This window comes from Schistocerca americana, chromosome X, assembly GCF_021461395.2.
Source record: "Schistocerca americana isolate TAMUIC-IGC-003095 chromosome X, iqSchAmer2.1, whole genome shotgun sequence".
Classification (NCBI taxonomy): domain Eukaryota; kingdom Metazoa; phylum Arthropoda; class Insecta; order Orthoptera; family Acrididae; genus Schistocerca; species Schistocerca americana.
In genome coordinates, this window is record NC_060130.1 from 547847790 (window position 1) to 547868603 (window position 20814).

The 20814-nt window shown below is 36.2% G+C and overlaps 1 protein-coding gene across 1 annotated transcript in view; it reads left to right on the forward strand.

Moving 5' to 3' along the window:
* Positions 1–20541, forward strand: part of LOC124555296 (DNA fragmentation factor subunit beta) — a 137634-nt gene extending 117093 nt beyond the window's left edge. Inside the window, exons 4-6 of the mRNA XM_047129167.1 lie at positions 7413–7625; positions 19759–20122; positions 20202–20541. Of these exons, the coding sequence (XP_046985123.1) occupies positions 7413–7625; positions 19759–20122; positions 20202–20406 (782 nt within the window). The 3' untranslated portion in view covers positions 20407–20541. The remainder of the gene's footprint in view (positions 1–7412; positions 7626–19758; positions 20123–20201) is intronic.
* The last annotated feature ends 273 nt before the right edge of the window (positions 20542–20814 follow it).

A 20814-nucleotide genomic window follows, 5' to 3' on the forward strand; every position in this document is an offset into this window, starting at 1 on the left:
ATGCAGTGTTTAAGTGAAAATGAAATTCATTTTCATCTGTGTTGTTTCATGGTAATCTGTTGTGTGTAAAAGCAAAACTAACCTACAACACTAGTCCTGTTCATCATGTTTACTGTAAGTGCAATGGTTTTTTAATACCAATAGTTAGATACTTAAATTGCCTCTAAGCACTTCTTAATGTCATTGGCCAGAAAGAGAGTAACTGCATGTACTGTGTGTGTATCTCATTGAGAAGCATTCTTCCAAACTGCTGCAGAAGGGTACTGCAACTGCCTATGTTGCAAATGGTAACATGTTCTAGGATGGTGATGTTGTTCTTACATAAATACATTCCTAGGATTATGTGATCAAGGAGTCAGGATCAAGAGATTTTTATGTTAATAATCACAACTGAACACACTTGATTTTATCTTGATGTGTGTTAATTCCAAGATCATTCTTTCATTTGGGTTTATCACTCATTATGTTGTTTTCACAGAGTGAGTACCATGCATCCCTTTCCATTAACATCTGAGCCAGCAGCCCATCTTCAGTCAACACAGAAGTGGCTTGTGTGGATTTGTGTACCTTGGCATTCCTTATATATTAGAAGAAATACTTCAGAGCCATTATCACATTTAAATATTTATTTTGAACGGAACACAGGTTTCAACAGCACTTATCTGTCATCTTCGGATCTGCAACAAGACATACACACACATTGCATTCGTAAACATATTTTCTGTGTCAAGGTAGAAATGAAATATATAAGTATAATAGTTTACATAATGTTAACATACCTCATCTTTTTCAAAATTATGCCATATATTTTGACAATGTTTAAAAATTTAAATAGCTTGGAAATGCAAGCTCCACCAGCAAACAGATCACAACCAATCAGTATGTCATCCACTAAAGTAGTAACATCAGTGTGCAATCAGAACATCCTGACATAACATTTCAACTTGTGTAATATAATTATCCAATGAACAATCTCTAAGACTATATGTTACTTAATGTGTATATGACATCATACAACTTGTAAATTTCATTTTTCTTTATATGATATTATGATAGGACTTGACACGACTCTCATGTTTCCTCTTTTATCTGTATATTTATTTTTAAAACTTCCAAACTTCACAGCTAAAAACCTCATTTAAAAATGAAACAGTCCAAATACGACATGAAAATTTCCTTGTTGATAAGTAGTGTCAGAGATTTTCGGACCAATATATAAACGAGAAAACATGAGATTAACGTAAAATCCTATGGTAAGATCATATTAAGAAAAAAGTTTTTACATACTGTATGATGCCATCTAGGTATTACGTGACAAGTAGTCTTGGAGGTTGTTCATTGTCAGTGAAGTGTTATGGCAGGATGTTGTGATTGTACACTGATGTTACTGCTTTAGTGGTTTGTGATTTTGTGATGCAAGGTAGCATAATAAAAAATGATGATGTCTCACTTAAATAACATATTCAAAAATGGGTGAATTGTCGAAAACAAGAGGCTTTAGAAATAAAATGAAGAAATCATGAGAATAAAAATTTGCCTGCCTTATACTATAGTAGTAATTTTTTTTAAAATTTATACAGAACTTCCAATGTGCAGTGACAAATACGTGTAAAAAATTAAAAAACTTTATTGGATTGCTTTTAGATAAATATGACATACATAACAGCATAAAATTTTTTAGCAGTGTATTACTTAAATAATGATATTGCTCCTTTATGAAAACTTGTATATTGAAATCTATTACTACTGTACAATCTTTATGGAACATGTGTAATTTTCTTTAACTCTAGATGTGGAGTGTTTTTAATCACTGTACAAATTTCTAATAAACAAATTGTGTAATTATTTAATTTAAATGCAAACAGTAACATCTATTACCATGCTGCCATGTAGTGGACTTAAGAGGTAGTTTTTCTGTCACAATCCCCAACTCAGTGGACCTTCAGACAAGCATGTGTGTGGTCGCATGTGATCGGTGAAAGTTGCAGGACAACATGTTTGTAAATACTATTTTTGTTAGTGATATGCTGATTGGTTGCGATTTACCACCAGGTAGAGCTTGCATTTCTGAATTAATTTAAATTTTTCTACAGTGTCAAAATATTTGGCATAATTTTGGAAAAGAGGAGTTAGGTTAACAATATGTAAAATATTATACTTATCTACTGGCATAGAAAATATGTTTACAAATGCAGTGTGTGTGTGTGTGTGTGTGTGTGTGTGTGTGTGTGTGTGTGTGTTGTATTATATTGTATTGCATTGTATTGCAGATCCAAAGATGACAGCAAAATGCTGTTGAAACTGGTCATCAATTCAAAATAAATATTTAAAGTGATCTTGGTTCTGAAGTATGTCTTCAACTGTTGTGATCTGTAGATCACTCCTTGATCAGGTCTGTAATATATTCTGCGTCTGTTACTTTCCATATGTTGTAATTTATGTGCCGAGTAGATTCACCTGTGATTTATTATAGAAGTTAAAAAAATAATGAACTTCCATTTTTCTTCTAAAGATTTAATAACAGTTTTAGAAAGAAACAGAAATCTTTAATTTGTGGAATTAGTCCATCCCCAGAAGACAGTGAAAGAAATTGAAGGAGAGAGCAGGTATTAGAGCTAAGGGTCTAATAGGAAAGGAAGGTCATACCTGGCAAGGGAGACAGAGAGACTTGCATTCATATAGTCACACAGTGTCTTGCAAATGACAAGACCTACAAAGTCCTGGGAAGTCAGTGAGTCATTGATGAGAGGTCAAAGATGGTCGCTGATAGTAGAATGTGGGGGAGGGGGGCATGAAAAAGCAATAATTAAATACAATTCTAACTTTCACAATTCTCCTCTGTTGCAGTGTGATCCGTGCTTCTGTTCCTTTCTTCATGCTCTTTTCTCCTTCTCTATTATTTCCTCATCTACAGTACTGCCCTACTTTTTTCAAATTTCTGCTTTCTTCTCCTCCTTCCCATCCCATCTTTATCTATACTCTGTCCTCTTTTTGTGTTGTTTTCAGCTTCACTAAGGCTGTTTGCCCTTCCTCTGCTAGATTATTCCTGTATGGTATGGCATATTTGCCAGATAGGATTGACGGAGAACATCGAAAAAGTTGAAAGGAGGCAGTTCATTTTGTATCATCATGATGTAGGGGGGAGAGATCACAGGTATGATACACATATTGATGTGGAAATCATTAAAACAAAGGCGTTTTCCATTGCAGTGAGATCTTTCCATGAAATTTCAGTCACCAATATTCTCCTCCAAATATGAAAATATTTTGTTGACTCTCACCTACATAGGGAGAAACAGTCATTGTAATAAAACAAGAGGTCGACAGGATGATTTAAGTGTCCATTTTTCCTGTGCGCTGTTTGAGAGTGGAATAGAAGAGAACTAGAGTGAAATTGGTTTGATGAACCCTCTGTTCGGCACTTCAGTATGAATTGCAGAGCAGTCATGTAGATGTAGACGTAGGTGTAGAATTTCTCTGGATTTCAGGTGTCAAACTGTTGGACTTCTCTTTGCATGTGAAGTGTCATATAAATGTCTTTTACCTTTTCTGTCAAATGCTCATAATTCTTTTGTTGTAGTTGTCTGTGAAATTAGCACACTCCTACATCTGTCTTTATTATGTTTAGTTGTGCTTGTGGCTCTGCTCTTTGCTTGTACAATTATGATTATTGTATTGTCCATTGTAAGACAGCAGTATGAGTAAAAAATAGATACGCTAAGAAACTGCCCATTAACTTATGTGGATCCTCTTTGTAGATTCCTTTTCTGTTTCATTTTCAACATTTCTCTCTTTAACTCCTTCTCTCATTGTGTTTATTATTGTGTCAAACTACATGTCTTATTTCAGATTTATTGACAGGAACATAAAGAACATTATCATATGACTTGAGACACACACACACACACACACACACACACACACACACACACACAGAGAGAGAGAGAGAGAGAGAGAGAGAGTGTCATGAGGTACTAAGCATTATTTGAGTGTTATGATGGAAATGAAAGGTTTTAGCACTGTTACATGGTGAAAGATTTGTCAGCATCATTCGACACAGTTGAAGTTGCTAGTGAAGGTGAGTTCAAGGGTAGAGAACTCATATGTGCCAACTGATTCAGTACTGTGAAGCTCTTAACCATCATTTACAACAGTGATCAACCCAAGAACATATTCTTGATGACTGTGGATCTCTTGCTTGAAGTTAGTGCCCCCGACTTACACTTCTAGGGACTATTTTACCTCCATAATACTATACAGAGTGTTTCTGTAAGAACATGCAAAAAAGTAACAGGACATAGAGAATGCTCCACTGAACAATTTTAATTAGAGAACCTGGGGTCAGAAAAGCCAGCTTAAGGAGATATGGAAATAAATTTGCCTATTGCTTTATCTAGCATTATTGTTTTCTAGCTTATTTACAACTAACATGCATACAAGTTTACACGTACTGTGCTGTTTACTTACATGTACATTCTTTATTTCCTGCAAGGAAAGAAGGACGACAATCCTGATTACTGGGATGTAATGTTGCAGGTTTTGTTTACTTTATTTGTCCATATGATGGCTCTATTATACTGTATTTACATTGTCCCCTTTACTGTTTGTGAGAGTATGTGGATATAACATGATGGTGTACCACCTCACTTCAGTGTGGACGTCCGCAGTCATCTCAATGCTGTTTTTCCTGGCTGCTGGATTGGAAGTGGAGGTCCTATTCCATGGCTTGCAAGGTTACCTGACCCCCATCCACTTCATTATTTCCTATGTGTATGAGACCCTCGTGGATATGGAGATGGAATTAGTTGCCAGAATTGTAGCTACCTGTGATGGGATTTGTACACACCAGGGGTATTTGTCAGGGTGTGTCAGGATCTTGTTTGCCAATGTCGTGCTTGCACTGAGGTTGATGGCCATCAATTTCAGCACATTTTGTAAGGTACAGTACAAATGGTATGTTTATTGTGTCAGAGATGGTATTTGCAGTTAACTGTAACTAACATAAACAAAATAGTACACAGTAATGAGATTTTATTCCTATCTCCTCAGGCTGACTTCTCTGACCCCAGGTTCCCTACCTCTAATTCTTCAGTGGAGCATCCTCTATGTGTTGTTAAATTTTTACATGCTCTTACAGAAACACCATGAATACAGTGGGTTGCTATTGCCATTAAGCCATAAAGTAGAGCTGTGTGTCCTCATGAAATGTAATAATTGTAGTTTCCCTTTCCTTTCAGATGTTCTGCTGTACCAACACGGCATGGCCATGTGATATGATTTTTAAAGCCTGTATCAGTCTATTACACGGACTATGGTCGCTGCAACTACTGAATGGCTACTGCCTCTCTACAGAATCTGTATACACTATCTGGTCAAAAGTATACAGACACCTATTGGGGGGCATTAATAAGGGATGTGTCCACCCTTCACCTTTATGAGTGCTTGAACTGTTCTGGGGACACATTCAGTGAATGTCTGAATATCTGGGGAGGAGTGGCAACCTATTCTTTCACAAGAGCCAAAACCAGAGAAGGCAGTGATGTAGGATGCCATAGTGTGGGGCAATATTGGTGTTCTAACTCATCCAAAATGTGTTTCATTGGTTTCATGTCAGATCTCTGGGCAGGTCAATCCTTTCCAGTATTGTAACAGTTCACAATCTATTGCTTCACAGATGCTGTGTTATGACAGGATGCACTGTCATGCTTATACAAACAGTCATCTTGTTCAAACTGTTCCACTACTGTAAACAGTATACAATTGTGTAAAATGTGTTAATATCCTTCCACACTTAGCGTTTTCTTAAGCACATTAAGGGAACCATACTCTTAACAATTGAACCCCCCCCCCCTCCCCCCAAATACTGTACCATCACCTTCTCTGCACTTCACTGACAGCACTACGCATGATGATGGGTAACATTCTCCAGGCATTTACCAAACCCAAACTCTTCCATCGGACTACCACAGGTTACATCATGATTCATCACTCCAAATCACTTTTTTGCAGTTGTCGACTGTTCAATGGCATCACTTTTTATACCATCTCAAGTGCCCCTTTAGCATTGACTACAGATATGTGTGGCTTATGTGGAGCTGCTGGACCATTGTACTCCATTCTTTTTAATACCCTTCACACAGTCATTGTGCTAGCTGGGCTGCTCATAGCACTTTGGAACTTTCAAGCAATTCCTTCAACTGATATGCGATCTTTTACATCCACCCTCTGCAATACTTGACAGCCCCAGTCAGTTAGCATGTGAGATCTGCCTCATTATGGTTTAGTTTTGTTTTTTTCTTCACATTTCCGCTTCACAGTCACATCACCAACAGTGGACTTGGGCATCTGTAGAAGAGTTGAAATGTCCCTGATGGATTTGTTACTCAGGTGGCATCCAATGAGTACCCCACTTTGGAAGTCACTGAGCCTTCCTGACTGACCCGTTCTGCTGTTACTGCTTCTCCAATCACATCACAATACTCACCATCTCCTTTTACACTGGCAGGTCTGCCTCTTGTGCCACCTAGTGATAAATTCCACATTACATTGGGATGTCCAGATACTTTTGATCAGACAGTGTACTAGTTCGGTATCTCCACTCTCTCTCTCTCTCTCTCTCTCTCTCTCTCTCTCTCTCATTTCTTTGGTTGTGGTTGTACCTGCAGTACTGCTGTCTATATCACTGAGGTGAAAAAAGTGGATGTGAGACTAGTTTCTGCACAATCTCGTATGATAGTTTGACTAATGATAATCGTTTTCTGATTTAGAAGTATAATTCTGCAATGAATATTTAAAAACAAAAATTACTACACATGGAGGCTTAATCATACCATGAGTTTTAGATATGTAATATTTTTTATTACTTTGTACTTCTAACTTTTGCTTTATATTACTGTAAATAATAAATGTACTAAATTTCATCCCAGCAAAATAGTTACAGTTTCAATCTGATGATTATTGACAGTATGATCAGTGGCAAACTTGTAGTGCTGACCAGGACCTCCTGGTAAAGTAAGAACATGTATCATACTTGCTTGTAGAAAGCCATTTCTGCTAATTAATATTGTCATCTGGAATATGGCAACATGTTCACAATTCTGGAATTTTCATTTAAATTACCAAAAAATTGATACATACATATATATCATTATTCCTGTTAATTTTATTCAAATAATACCTAATTAAATCAGAAAAAGTCAGACATCATAAATTCATATAACATTCATTCAGACTAGTTTGATTTGAATTTGGGAAAGTTATTTTATTTGCTACTGTATACACAAGAAAGTGTGAGTTTACATTTGTATCGACGTTGAACCAATGATATTATGTTATATAATATTAAGTTCCTATGTGTCTCATAGGTTTATAGAAAAGAAGAGATCATAACTTGTGCCACCATTGTGTTACAGGGGCAGAGCTACTGTACAGTGCATTGAAGATGGTAAATATTGAGTTATTACAAGTAGGTGACTTAGCAGAGCAGTTCTTGTCAGAAAACCTTAAGGAAAAAATGCATATCCTGACATCAGCTGTCGAAAAAGCCAGAAAAATGAAGACCGCAAAAGAACGAAAGGAGAAAGTGGTGAAAAGTCATCGAAAAGATGACCCTGATTGGTTCGTAGGTGGGTAATAACTGAATGTCAGGGTATCTGATTGACTCTCTATAATTTCTTATTCCTTCTTATGCTTACCTAGTCAAATATGGTGAGTTGAGTGTTTCATATTAATTTCATTTCAAATTGGCTTCAAACTGTATACCAAATGGTGTTTATTTTGCTGAGGCAAATTCCCTGTGTGAATAAGAAATGCTAATTTCTTCTAACGTAAATTAATTTGTTATAAACAGCATTGTGACTGTCTGCTTATGAAAGAATATTAATATTTTTATTTGAATTCACAAGTCATTTTGTTGTAGTTATTGCAGGCAGATTGTAAAGAAATGTCAAATCCTTTGTTTCACTGTAATCCAAAGTCTTTGTGATAATTAGATGCACCAAATCTTAAAGTCAGAAGATAAATATCTTTTGTAAAACACTGCTGCTTGTAAATTATTTTTTGGATACTTACTACATTAGATAGATTATAACAAGCACAATAGAACATATACATGGTGCTTGAAACCTACATACAGGCATTTTTTCTTGGGAATGGTGTATCAGATCTTTTCTTGGCTAAAATGAGTTCTAGACAAATCAATAAGGGTGAACAGAGTGGTGAACTTTACTTCATGTCGAAGCTACTGCAAGGTGGAAAAAATAAAGTATTTTCAGAATCTCAGGTGGGAAGATAGGAAAAATTAGTGCAATTGGAAAGAGCCCTCAAAACTGATAATTTGTTATTAAAAAAGTAGTTTGGTATTTCATGTCATTTTGGATATATTACCAATATTAAATACCAAAAGGAGGAAAAAGAATTTCAGTACCCTTCTTAATAGAAGATAATATGAAAATCATTTCCCAAATGTTGTTTCAAATGAACCAGTGCGTCAGATGTTAATAAAGAGTATGCTGCAGGAGACTAAATGTTCATTTGAATTTGCTGCTTTGACATCGTTTGATCAGGATCTGAAAACATTTTTGAACAGAGCTAACCTTTGGAGATTGATTCATTTTTATTTAGTCTTCTAAAATTACATTTTGTATAAAGATTGTACTCTAATGTAGGACAAGTCAATGAATACAATATTATATGGGCAAAAAGAGAAGAAAAACAAGCAATACCCTAAACAATATAAATACAAGCTACACAATATTGCATTCAAGGTGCAAAAAAGAAACAACAGTATTGCCAACAATATACATATGAGATACACAATATTATGTACATTGGCATACAAATTACATCATTTACAATATAATACATTTGTTACAAATGTTATAGATCTATAAATTCATTTAAATTATTTACAGTATTGTTTATAAGGGATTGTTTCACTTTTTTCTTGAATACGTGAGGGTTGTCAATATAATTTTTTATATTCACTGTGAGCTTATTGTAAATTGTTATTTCAGCCTGGATAACTCCTTTTTGTACTATATTGAGAGTAGCTGAGCCTTTGTAAAGGCTTTGCTTCTGTCATATGTTATTATTGTAAATACCATAGTTCGCTTGGAAAAGTTTTTTTGTCGTTGTTTACAAATATCATCAATAAGTAGGGTGTACTGACTTGCAAGTGTCAGTATCCCAAGTGTCTTGAATAGGTGCCTACAGGGTGCCTGATTTGGAACACCACAGGTCAACCTCACAGCTTGGTTTTGTATTTTAAAAAACTTTTCCCCCTTTTGAAGCATTTCCCCAGAATATTACCCCATTGGAAATCAGAGTGTGGAAATATGCAAAATACGACAGAATTATTGTTCCTCTGTCTCTATGTTATATAATTAATATGGCAAAATTAATGTGTCGTAGTATATTGGTGGCAGTCAGAGAATAATACTTTTAAAAAGTATTGTTTAAATTTTGTAGTATCTGATGAGTGCCATCAGCATTTAAGAAAATGTCACAGTTATATGTTATCCACATTTCTAGTAGTGTGGGCAAAGCTCTGTGGGAATTGTGTGACTGATCCTCTGCTAAACAGGTATTTACATTTTCATTTCAACCCCAAAGCAAATGTGGATCTCTGTACTGTAAAAGAATTGGTATCACCATTCCCAAACATATTAAACTTCAGCCATTCCCCAACAACTAAAATATGGTCTACATCTACATCTACATCTACATCTACATGGTTACTCTGCAATTCACACTTAAGTGCCTGGCAGAGGGTTCATCGAACCATTTTCATACTACTTCTCTACCATTTCACTCTCGAATGGCACATGGGAAAAAGGAACACCAAAATCTTTCTGTTCGAGCTCTGATTTCTGTTATTTTATTATGATGATCATTTCTCCCTATGTAGGTGGGTGTCAACAAAATATTTTCACATTCAGAAGAGAAAGTTGGTGATTGAAATTTCGTAAATAGATCTTGCCGCAAAGAAAACCGCCTTTGTTTCAGTGACTGCCACCCCAACTTGTGTATCATGTTAGGAGACTCTCACCCCTGTTGCACGATAACACAAAACGAGCTGCCCTTCTTTGCACTTTTTCTATGTCCTCCGTCAATCCTACCTGGTAAGGATTCCATACCGCGCAGCAGTATTCCAGCAGAGGACAGACAAATGTATTGTAGGCTGTCTCTTTAGTGGGTTTGTCACATCTTGTAAGTGTTCTGCCAACAAAGCGCAGTCCTTTTTTCGGCTTCCCCACAATATTATCCATGTGGTCTTTCCAATTTAAGTTGCTTGTAACTGTAATTCCTAGGTATTTAGTCAAATTGACAGCCCTTAGATGTGTGCGATTTATCGTATACCCAAAATTTTTCGGAGTTCTTTCAGTACCCATGTAGATGACCTCACACTTTTCTTTGTTTAGTGCCAATTGCCACTTTTTGCACCATACAGATATTCTCTCTAGATCATTTTGTAATTGGAACTGATCATCTGATGATTTTACTAGACGGTAAATTACAGTGTCATCTGCAAACAATCTAATGGGGCTGCTCAGATTATCACCTAGATCATTTGTGCAAATCAGGAACAGCAGAGGGCCTATGACACTATATTGCGGGACACCATATATCACTTCTGTTCTGCTCGATGATTTACCATCTATCACTATGAACTGTGACCTCTCTGAGAGGAAATCACGAATCCAGTCACACAACTGAGAGGATACTCCATATGCACGCAATTTGATTAATAGTCACTTATGAGGAATGGTATAAAAAACCTTCTGGAAATCTAGAAATATGGAATTGATCTGAGATCCCTTGTCAACAGCACTCATTACTTCATGGGAAATAGAGAGCTAACTGTGTTGCACAAGAATGATATTTTCTGAATCCGTGTCAGTTATGTATCAATAATTCATTTTCTTCAACGTGATTCATAATGTTCGAGTACAGTATATGCTCCAAAGTCCTACTGCAAATTGAGGCCAGTGATATGGGTCTGTAATTCAATGGGTTACTCCTATTTCCTTTCTTGAATATTGGTGTGACCTGTGCTATTTTTCAGTCTTTAGGAACAGACCTTTTGTCAAGTGAGTGGTTGTATATGATTGCTAAGAAAGGCGCTGTTGTGTCTGTATACTTTGAAAGGAACCTGATTGGTATACCATCTGGACCGGAAGACTTGCCTTTCTTAAATGATTTGAGTTGTTCTGCCGCAACACCTAAGATATCTACTTTTATGTCACTGATGCTAACAGCTGTTCTGGTTTCGAATTCTGAAATATATACTTCATCTTCTTTCGTGAAGGAATTACGGAAAACTGTATTTAGTAACTCTGTTTTAGTGGCACCATCATTGGTAACATTTCCATCGCTATTGCGCAGTGACGGTATTGACTGTTTTTTGCCACTGGTGTACTTTACATATGACCAGAATCTCTTTGAGTTTTCTACCATATTTTGAGACAATGTTTCATTGTGGAAACTATTAAAAACATCTTGCTTTGGCGTCCACATTAATTTTCGAGCTTCCGTGAAACTTAGCCAGTCTTGGGGATTTTCCATTCTTCTGAATTTGGCATGCTTTTTTTCGTTGCTTCTGCAACAGTGTTCTGACGTGTTTTGTGTACCATGGTGGATCAGTCCTGTCTCTTACTAACTTATGCGGTATGAATCTATCTATTGCTGTCGATACTGTATCTTTGAATTCGAGCCATCTCTGGTGTGGCAAAGGAATGTTGTCTATGTTATGGACTTCTTGATGTGCTTTACTAAATGAAATGTTATATTTAAAATACAATGGACAGTCAAATGAATATGATACAGATGGAGAAATAGTAAGTGAACTGTTCATTATTTCAAAAGTAATCACTGCAATTGCTAATACATTGATCCTACTGTGGGACAAGATGGTAAATGCCTTCATGGAAAAATTTAGGGTTGCCTATGGAACCATGATTGTATCCGGCAAATCAACAGCCACAAATATCTTTCTTTGGGGCTCCAAAAATGTGGAAATTGCATGGAGAGAGATAGGGAATTAACAGAGGCTGTGTAAGCGCCTCCACATGAAACATCTGCTGTCGTGTCAGGTTAATAAAAGGTGTCTGTACAAGATATTACATGACACTTAATATTTTTAATTTTTTTTGTGGGGGTTGGGGAAATTATCCACTTACTACATCCAAAAATTCATCTAATGAGTAGGAGGAGTTGCCATTAAGAAATTCTTTTAATTTCCTTTTAAATGCTGTATGGCTATCTGTCAGACTTTTGATGTTATTAGGTAAGTGACCAAAGACTTTTGTGGCACCAAAATTTATCCCCTTCTGAGCCAAAGTTAGATTTAACCTTGAGTAATGAATATCATCCTTTCTCCTAGTGTTGTTGCCATGTACACTGCTATTACTTTTGAATTCATTCAGATTGTTAATAACAAATTTCATAAGTGAATAAATATATTGTGAGGCTACAGTGAAGATTTCTAGTTCTTTAAATGAGTGTCTGCGGGATGATCTTGGATGAGCTCCAGCAGTTATTCTGATTACATGCTTTTGTGCAATGAACACTCTTTTACTCAATGATGAGTTACCCCAGAATATGATGCCATACGAAAGTAGAAATGAAAATAAGTGTGGTAGGCTAATTTACTCAGATGTATATCGCCAAAATTTGCAATGACCCTAGTAGCATAAGTCGTTGAACTCAAACGTTTCAGCAGATCCTCAGTGTGTTTTTTCCAGTTCAACCCCTCATCAATGCATACACCTAGAAATTATGAATATTCTACCTTATTTACCGATTTCTGATCGAAGTCTATATTTATTAATGGGGTCATTCCATTTACTGTGTGGAACTGTACATACTGTGTTTTGTCAAAGTTTAATGAGAGCCCATTTGCAGAGAACCACTTAATGATTTCCTGAAAAACATCGTTTACAATTTCACCAGTTAATTCTTGTCTGTTGGGTGTGATAGCTATACTTGAATTATCGGCAAAAAGTACCAGCTTTGCATCTTCGTGAATATAGAATGGCGAGTCATTAATATATATTAAGAACAGCAGAGGACCCAAGACCGAACCTTGCAGCACCCCATTCTTGATTGTCCCCAGTTTGAGAAATCACCAGTTTTTTGCATATTATGTGAACTGCTTACTTCAACTTTCTGCACTCTTCCAGTTAGGTATGATTTAAACCATTTGAGAACTGTCCCATTCATACCACAGTACTTGAGCTTATCTGGAAGTATTCCATGATTTACATAATCAAAAGCCTTTGATAGATCACAAAAAATCCCAACGGGCAACTTCCGGTTACTCGGAGCATTTAATATTTCATTAGTGAAAGTATATATAGCATATTCTGTTGAAAAACCCTTCTGGAAACCAAACTGACATTTTGTTAAAACTTTATTTTTACAGAGGTGTGAAGCTACTCTACAATACATTACTTTTTCAAGAATTTTGGATAAGGCAGTCAGAAGAGAGATTGGGCGGTAGTTGTTGACATCAGACATATCCCCTTTTTTATGCAGTGGTTTAACAATGGCATACTTCAGTCTATCTGGGAAAATGCCCTGCTCCAGAGAGCTATTACATATGTGGCTAAGAATTCCACTTATTTCTTGGGAACAAGCATTTATTATCCTGCTGGAAATGCCATCAATTCCATGTGAGCTTTTTTCCTTGAGAGAGTTTATTATCTTCCTAATTTCAGAAGGAGAGGTGGGTGGAATTTCAGTTGTATCAAATGGTGTTTGTAAGGCCTCTTCCATTAACAGCCTTGCTTCTTCTAATGAACATTTAGATCCTATTTTCTCTACAACATTTAAAAGATGATTATTCAAAATGTTTTCAACTTCCGGCTTGTTGTTTATCAAGTTTCCATTCGCTTTGATGGTGATGCCATCATCCTGTACTCTTGGTTGCCGTGTCTCCCTTGTAATAATATTCCAAATTATTTTGATTTTGTTATCAGAGGTATTAATCTCAGACATGATGCACATGCTTCTGAACTTTTTAATAACCTTTCTTAATGTAGCACAGTAGTTTTTATAATATTTGGCTGTTTCTGGGTCATTACTGTTTCTTTTTGTTAGATACAGTTCCCTTATGTGGTTACAAGATATTTTTATTCCTTCAGTAAGCCAAGGTTTTTTGCATGGTTTCTTATAATTACATTTAACTACTTTCTTGGGCGAAACAGTTTTCAAATTCTCTTACAAGTGTATCATGAAATAAGTTATATTTTAAATTAGCATCCGGTTCCTTGTTCACCTCATCCCAATCTAACTGCTGAAGATTTTCTCTGAAATTTCTAATTGTTGAATCGTTAATTGACTGCACAACTTTGGAGGGTAGTTTTGAATTATTGAATGGAGCTATGTCTTATACTGTAACTAGCTGAGCATCATGATCAGAAAGCCCATTCTCAGCAGGACAAGAATTTATGTTTTTAAACCTATCTTGGTCTATAAAAGTGTTATCTATCAATGTGCTGCTGTCCTTTACTACCCGAGTAGGAAAATTAATGACAGATGTCCAATTGAAAGAACCGAGCAAGACTTCCAGGTCATTCTTCCTATTACACTCTTTCAGTGAATCAGAATTGAAGTCCCCACAAATAATAATTTGCTTTCCCCTATCTGACAGATAGCACAACAAGGGATCCAAGTTTTCCAGGAATAAATGAAAGTTTCCTGAAGGGGACCTATATACTGTTACAATTATAAAAGAGCCCTCCTTCAGTTTAAGTTGACCGGCACATGCTTCTATATGTTGCTCTAGACAAAACTTTTTTGTATCCAAGCTTTCTACACAGTGATAACTTTTGACATATATGGCAACTCCTCCTCTCACCTTATTCTCTCTACTCATATGTGCAGCTAGTTTATAACCACTGATATTTACCTTTTCCACATCAGACACAATGTGATGCTCAGACAGGCATAGTATATTTATTACATTATCAGATTCAATGTCATCTAAAAAAACCAGGAGCTCATCTACTTTATTCTTCAATCCCGGAATATGCACTTGCTACATCCTGAGGGATTAGTCTGTTTCCAATATGATTTGTGTCAAATACAGACATCAGCTCTATGGTACAGGAGTGGTTTCCAGATGAGAATGAGATTTTACTTCTCAGCTGGCCTCCTCCTGTGCCAGACCTCAGTCCCCATTGAAAACATATAGACAGAGATGAAACGAACCATGCCAATAATCTGTGATGACCTTTGGAATGTTTCCATAGTTGCCTGGTAGGAAGTGGCAGAAATCAAGAGATTTATTACTCATCTAATAGAGATGCTTTCTCACAGGATCTAGGGATGCAGAAAGTCATTGAAGTGGAAGGCCTTTGGACAGGATATTAAGTGGTAAAGAAACAGCATGTAGTGCCCTTTGGAGGGCTGAAAAATCTTGTTAAGAACCCTGAAGTGTTTGTTCTGTTGATTTCATGTTATCCATAGGTTAAACAAATTAATGCAGTAAAACAAAATATTATTTATGAAAGTGAGATTCAGTTTGAATCCTGCTATCATACAGTTGTTTGTCAATCTGCTAGCTACACCATTGAACTACGAAGCGACTGTTTTAAGTGTAGAGATTTCAGATATTTCTTGCTGCTGTTCTGCCACTGATTCCACCTCACAGCTTCAAGAGCATTTCACATGTTTGAAATCCTAGGAATGAGAGGGAGCAGGTTTTCTTGCTTGCTTTTTTTTTTTTTCTTTTTTTTTTTTTTTTTTTTTTTTTTTTTTTTTTAATTGTGCACATGATGAGTGTCAGGCCTAACTTCCTCAATTGGACTCGCAGTTACAAGTGTCATTTACTTTTATGAGCAGTACTGTACACTCTGTAATGTGATTGACTGCTATGTAACATGGTGGGCAGTTCAAATTCAGCCACTGCCACATTTAGTGCAGTTAATAAGACATAACTTCTTAAGAAGTCTGCAGTGAAACAAGGTAATAATAATTTAGGTCTCTCCTGAGAGCTTTATTATGGGGTGGTTTTATGATACAATTTTTAAATACAGTGCTAAAAAAAGTTTGGAATACTATCATAAGATGTAGTCTGCAATACTAGAGGTCTCATTGACCTAGGCACTTCATGCGTTACCTGCATCCAGTTAGAGTTCACATATTGGACGGTGTTTACTGCCAGCATGCTTTGTGGCCATTTCCCTGTCATGTTAACATACCACTACCACAGCGGCACACCATGAGCAGTTCGGTATCAACAGCAGCTTCATTCAGTTTGTCTTCAGCACCATAGTAACATGCCATGTAAAGACATATAACACTTTGAAAGTCAGGATAGTGACTTTACTTTCAGCAGGTCATACACAGCAAGATGTTGCCAATTCGTTACATTTCACTCAAAGTGGTGTGTCTAAGCTAGGGAGAAAGTACAGAGAGATGGGAAATGGGAACACTATTGTTTGCAGTGGTCGTCCTCATATGACAACACCAATGCAGGATCGTTTCCTCCAACTGTAGGCTCACAGGCATCCAAAATCAGCTGCCAGACCAAACAGTGTGTAGAAGATGGCATCAGGGTGGTCTTCTTTCCAGAAGACCAATGAGATGTTTTGCACTGAACCAGAGGAACCGATTCAGTCGAAGGACCTGGGCTCTTGCATCAACAGTGGACCATTTCAGTGCAGAATAGAGTAATTTCATGTTTGCTGACAAGACCAGGAATGGTTTGCAAATGGACACTAGACATGTTAGGGTTTGGAGAAGCACTAGGCAGCAGCAGGAAGCAGATACATTCAGAAAATCCATCCGTTTGCTGGTGTAAATGTAATGTTCTGGGTGGCAGTAATGCTGGGATGGCAGACCCCTCTGATTCCCACCTACGACAATTTTCCTGGTCCCCAACACCTTCAAGAGAAGGCCCTGCAGATGTGAAGTCGGTGACAGCTTCGTCCTAGCTGATGACAATGCAAGACCGCACCATACTCTAGCAATGTCTTGGTATCTTCAAAGATACAGCATCAACCAAGTGCATTGGCCAATACAGTCGCCAGACATGAATGCAATTGAGCATGCGTGGGACCTGTTGAAGGTGGCCACTGCACAGTGTCCGAATCCACCTGACAATCTTCATGACCTCACTGAAGCTGCCATTGAGGAATAGGACCTTATACTCCAAGATAAACTTGATGGTCTCATCCAGATCATGCCTGTCAGAGTGGAAGAACTCATCTGTGTGGAAGGAGGACATACTACTAAAGACTGATAATCATCATGAGGTAAAGATTTTCACCTTTGTTTTTCTTTTCAAAATGTACAGAGCTGAGAGCCTGCTTTGTTTTGTAATGATTTTTTGTAATTAGCCAAAATCATTCTTGTTTTCAGAAGGATTTACATTTATCTTTGTACAAGCTTCAATGAGTTTACTATAAGAAGTCATTGTAATAAACTCTATGATATCCCAACTTTTGATGAGGCATGTGTATATACAATGGTGTATATATGGTGAAAAATCCATCATTTACGATGCGTTACATGTTTCATAGAGGATGTTACTAATTAAGTAACAACTATACATTACGGTACTCTGTTGTAAATACCATCAAGTCCATATGAGATTTTATATTTGAGAAATTTATTTCATTTGGAAAATCCTTCATGAGTTTTCTGCTAAATGTTTTGACCATATTGTGTCTCTCATGTGTAAAAATTGATTGTTAAAAATTCTTCCTGCCTCTGAATTATTGTTTGTAATCTTACTGTTCATATCAATAGAGATTCACCTTATTGAGCAACATGTTGTCCTGGTATTTGTTTCTACTGTTAACAATATGCTTTTATTTCTGTTGTCCAAATTAATTACTTCTTATATAATGTGCTTGCTTCTAGATGTTTTAATAAATTTGAGCAATTTTTGTAATATGCACATAAACCAGGTGTTTATTTCTCCTTCCTACAGTAAAACTTCAGTCTTCTGTTCGAAAGAGACCCATATCACACTAGGAATTAATGTTCACTTTTTACATGACTTTTTAATATATTTTCAAATTATTTTACCTGGAAAGCTATTTGAATATCATAACAGACATATCAAGGAACGTGTTATAATTGACATTGGCCTTTATTTTTCTATAAATTTAATCTCTGGCTGCCTCTATTAAGCTTTTTTTTTAAAATCTTTTGCCTTGGAGTTATTAATTATGCTGTCTTTTGCCATAGTGATGTCTCTGTAGTGTCCGTTATTTATGTTAACTAGCTGAGCATCACAATCCAAGAGTCCATTCACTAACAAGTAAGCATATATTTCATTGCTTTTAATGTTATTGGCTATGACTGATTATGTCAGGATGGTTCCTTGATCTGCACACTATGAAGTATTGAAACCAAATTGTGTGAACCAAATATTGTTTCTAGTTTAATTATCTTCTCAGAATCTGTTAGAAACTATACAATGAAATCACAACAAAATATTAACTTCTTTTTTATGAAACGTATTATAAATATTACATAGAATTGTGATGTCCAGTAAACTGCAAAAATTTCCGATTACAGAATACTCCCTTTTTCAATCAGCTCACAAGTAAGTGCTGATATGTGCTGAGCCCTGTTAAATTTACTTTTCTAACTTTTCAAAACTTATTTTTTTTATACATGTGACAACCCTCCTCATTTTCTGAAATTCATTCTCAATGAAAAACTGCTGTTATCGCCTCTTATTAGAGTGAGGAACAGTCCAGTGTTACATGAAGCAAGGCATATGCTGTGATGAAGATACTGCAGTGTTTTCAACCCAGTACTTGTAAATTTCCTAAGAGTTCTGTGGAACATTTGTAGAGGAGAATTATTGTTTCTCCATTACATTTTTAGTATAGTGTGTACCTGTACTGTTTGTGGGATTTGAAGCAATTCCCTGCAATCTCCATTCAGTGTACAACTTTGCTATTCCAATTAGATGTTTCCAGTGCTATGGCTGAAAAGCTCTCTTAGTAACGCCCAGTTCCACCTGAGAATGTGGATTTGATAGGATACCCATATCCAATAAACAATGCTCAGCAAATGGTCAGACATAGACAGACAGAAGGAGATGACTACCATTATCTTAACAGATCATGATATTCACACAGATAACAGGTATAGTTATAACGGGTGTTAGCAAGACATTGAAAGTGAAATTACACCCTTCTGGTAGTTTTTGGCTTCACTTTTTGTACATATGCAAGCCATTTTTGAAAAAGAATCACTGTAAACATCTACTACAATGTTGTTACACTCCTGTTTAAAAGTGGTATTGAACATCTGTGTTCCCCTAAATCTGTAATGGGAATTGTGTGGATGGTTCCTTTGGAAATACTGTGGTCAATATTCTTCCTCATTCTTGTCCTGTACAAGTTTGTGCTCTTTCTCAAATGATCACGTCATCTGTGGTAAATTAAACCCTAATCTTGGCTTCATAAGCTTTCCTGGCTAAATGACTTGTGATGTCCTTGTTACGTTTGCAGCCGGATCTTCGAGTCAAGTTGTCACTCTGACAGCTTGACTTGGAGATCCAACTGAAAACCTGAGACGAGTATAACAGACCTAATCTTCCTTTCCTTTTGTCTTTCTGTCTTTATTTCTATATTTCTTTTCTGTTCTCTTTTCTGATGGTTTTTGGTCTCTCAGAAGGTTCATTTCTTCTCCCTGTGATCTTTCTTTCATATAGAGAGATAAGAGGTATAACAATGATAAGCAGAAAAATTGCAGAGGCACATCTGATACATCAAATTTATGTTTCAGGTATCGATACAAATGCTGATACAAAAGAGAAGTTCTTATTTCAGCGTTCTCAGGATCGAATTAGAGGTTACTTTTACAAAACTCAGACTGCAATTCAGAAATCTGAAATTTATAAAAGAAATAAAGTAGCACGGTCAAAATTAATTGATGCTTGTACAAGTCTTACAAATTACTTGAAGCAGAGACAGTACTTTGGAAGCTACTTTGATAGAACTGCTGAATCAACTTGTCTCTGTACAACATTTGGTGACTTCCAATGTCAAGGGTTGTTTTATTCACCTTGTTGCTCCTACAGTCATGTTATTAACCCTTATGAGAGCCGAGAAGCAAGAATTATGTTTTCAACATGGAATCTTGATCACAGGTGGGCATTTTAGCTGTTTGATGAGGTGTGTGGACTGTTCATTCAATAGAGTTATAACATTGTTGTTTAATTTCTGCAGAATTGAACGCAGCCGAGAGATAGTGCCTGGAATGTTAAAGGCAGCAAAGATAGCAGCCCGAGAAGGATACATGATAAATTCAGAGTATTTTTTTACACTGCTGTTTACTTTAGAGAATCTGAAACTTGTGCACGTCTTGTGTCATGACAAAGGCAAACATGAAATGGGATGTGATGAATCTAGGATTGTAATAAAAAATAAATAAAGCACAAACTGGTCATAAAGAGCAAGTACTGTGTTTATGAAGTGACTCTGATGGTTCAGAATTAAGAGTTATATCTAATTTATGGAAATTTATGTGAATGTTGTGTATATCTTTCAATTAAAAGTTTTAAAGAAATTTCCCACATTACTTTTTTTATGTATTCCATGAGTGAAGTTCATTTTTTTACTGATTTACTCTATAGATATTGTAATTGTGTATTGACTGAAATATTCCAACTTATTTATAATGAAACTATAAAGGGTGACAGCCTATATAAAATAATTTTCATGTGCTGTGTTGTGTAACTTTGCCCTGTATGTCAACCATTGACAATACAACAATAATTGCAAATCAATGTGATTGTTTCATTTTTTGTAATGCGTATTAGCATAGGTTAGTTGTATATTC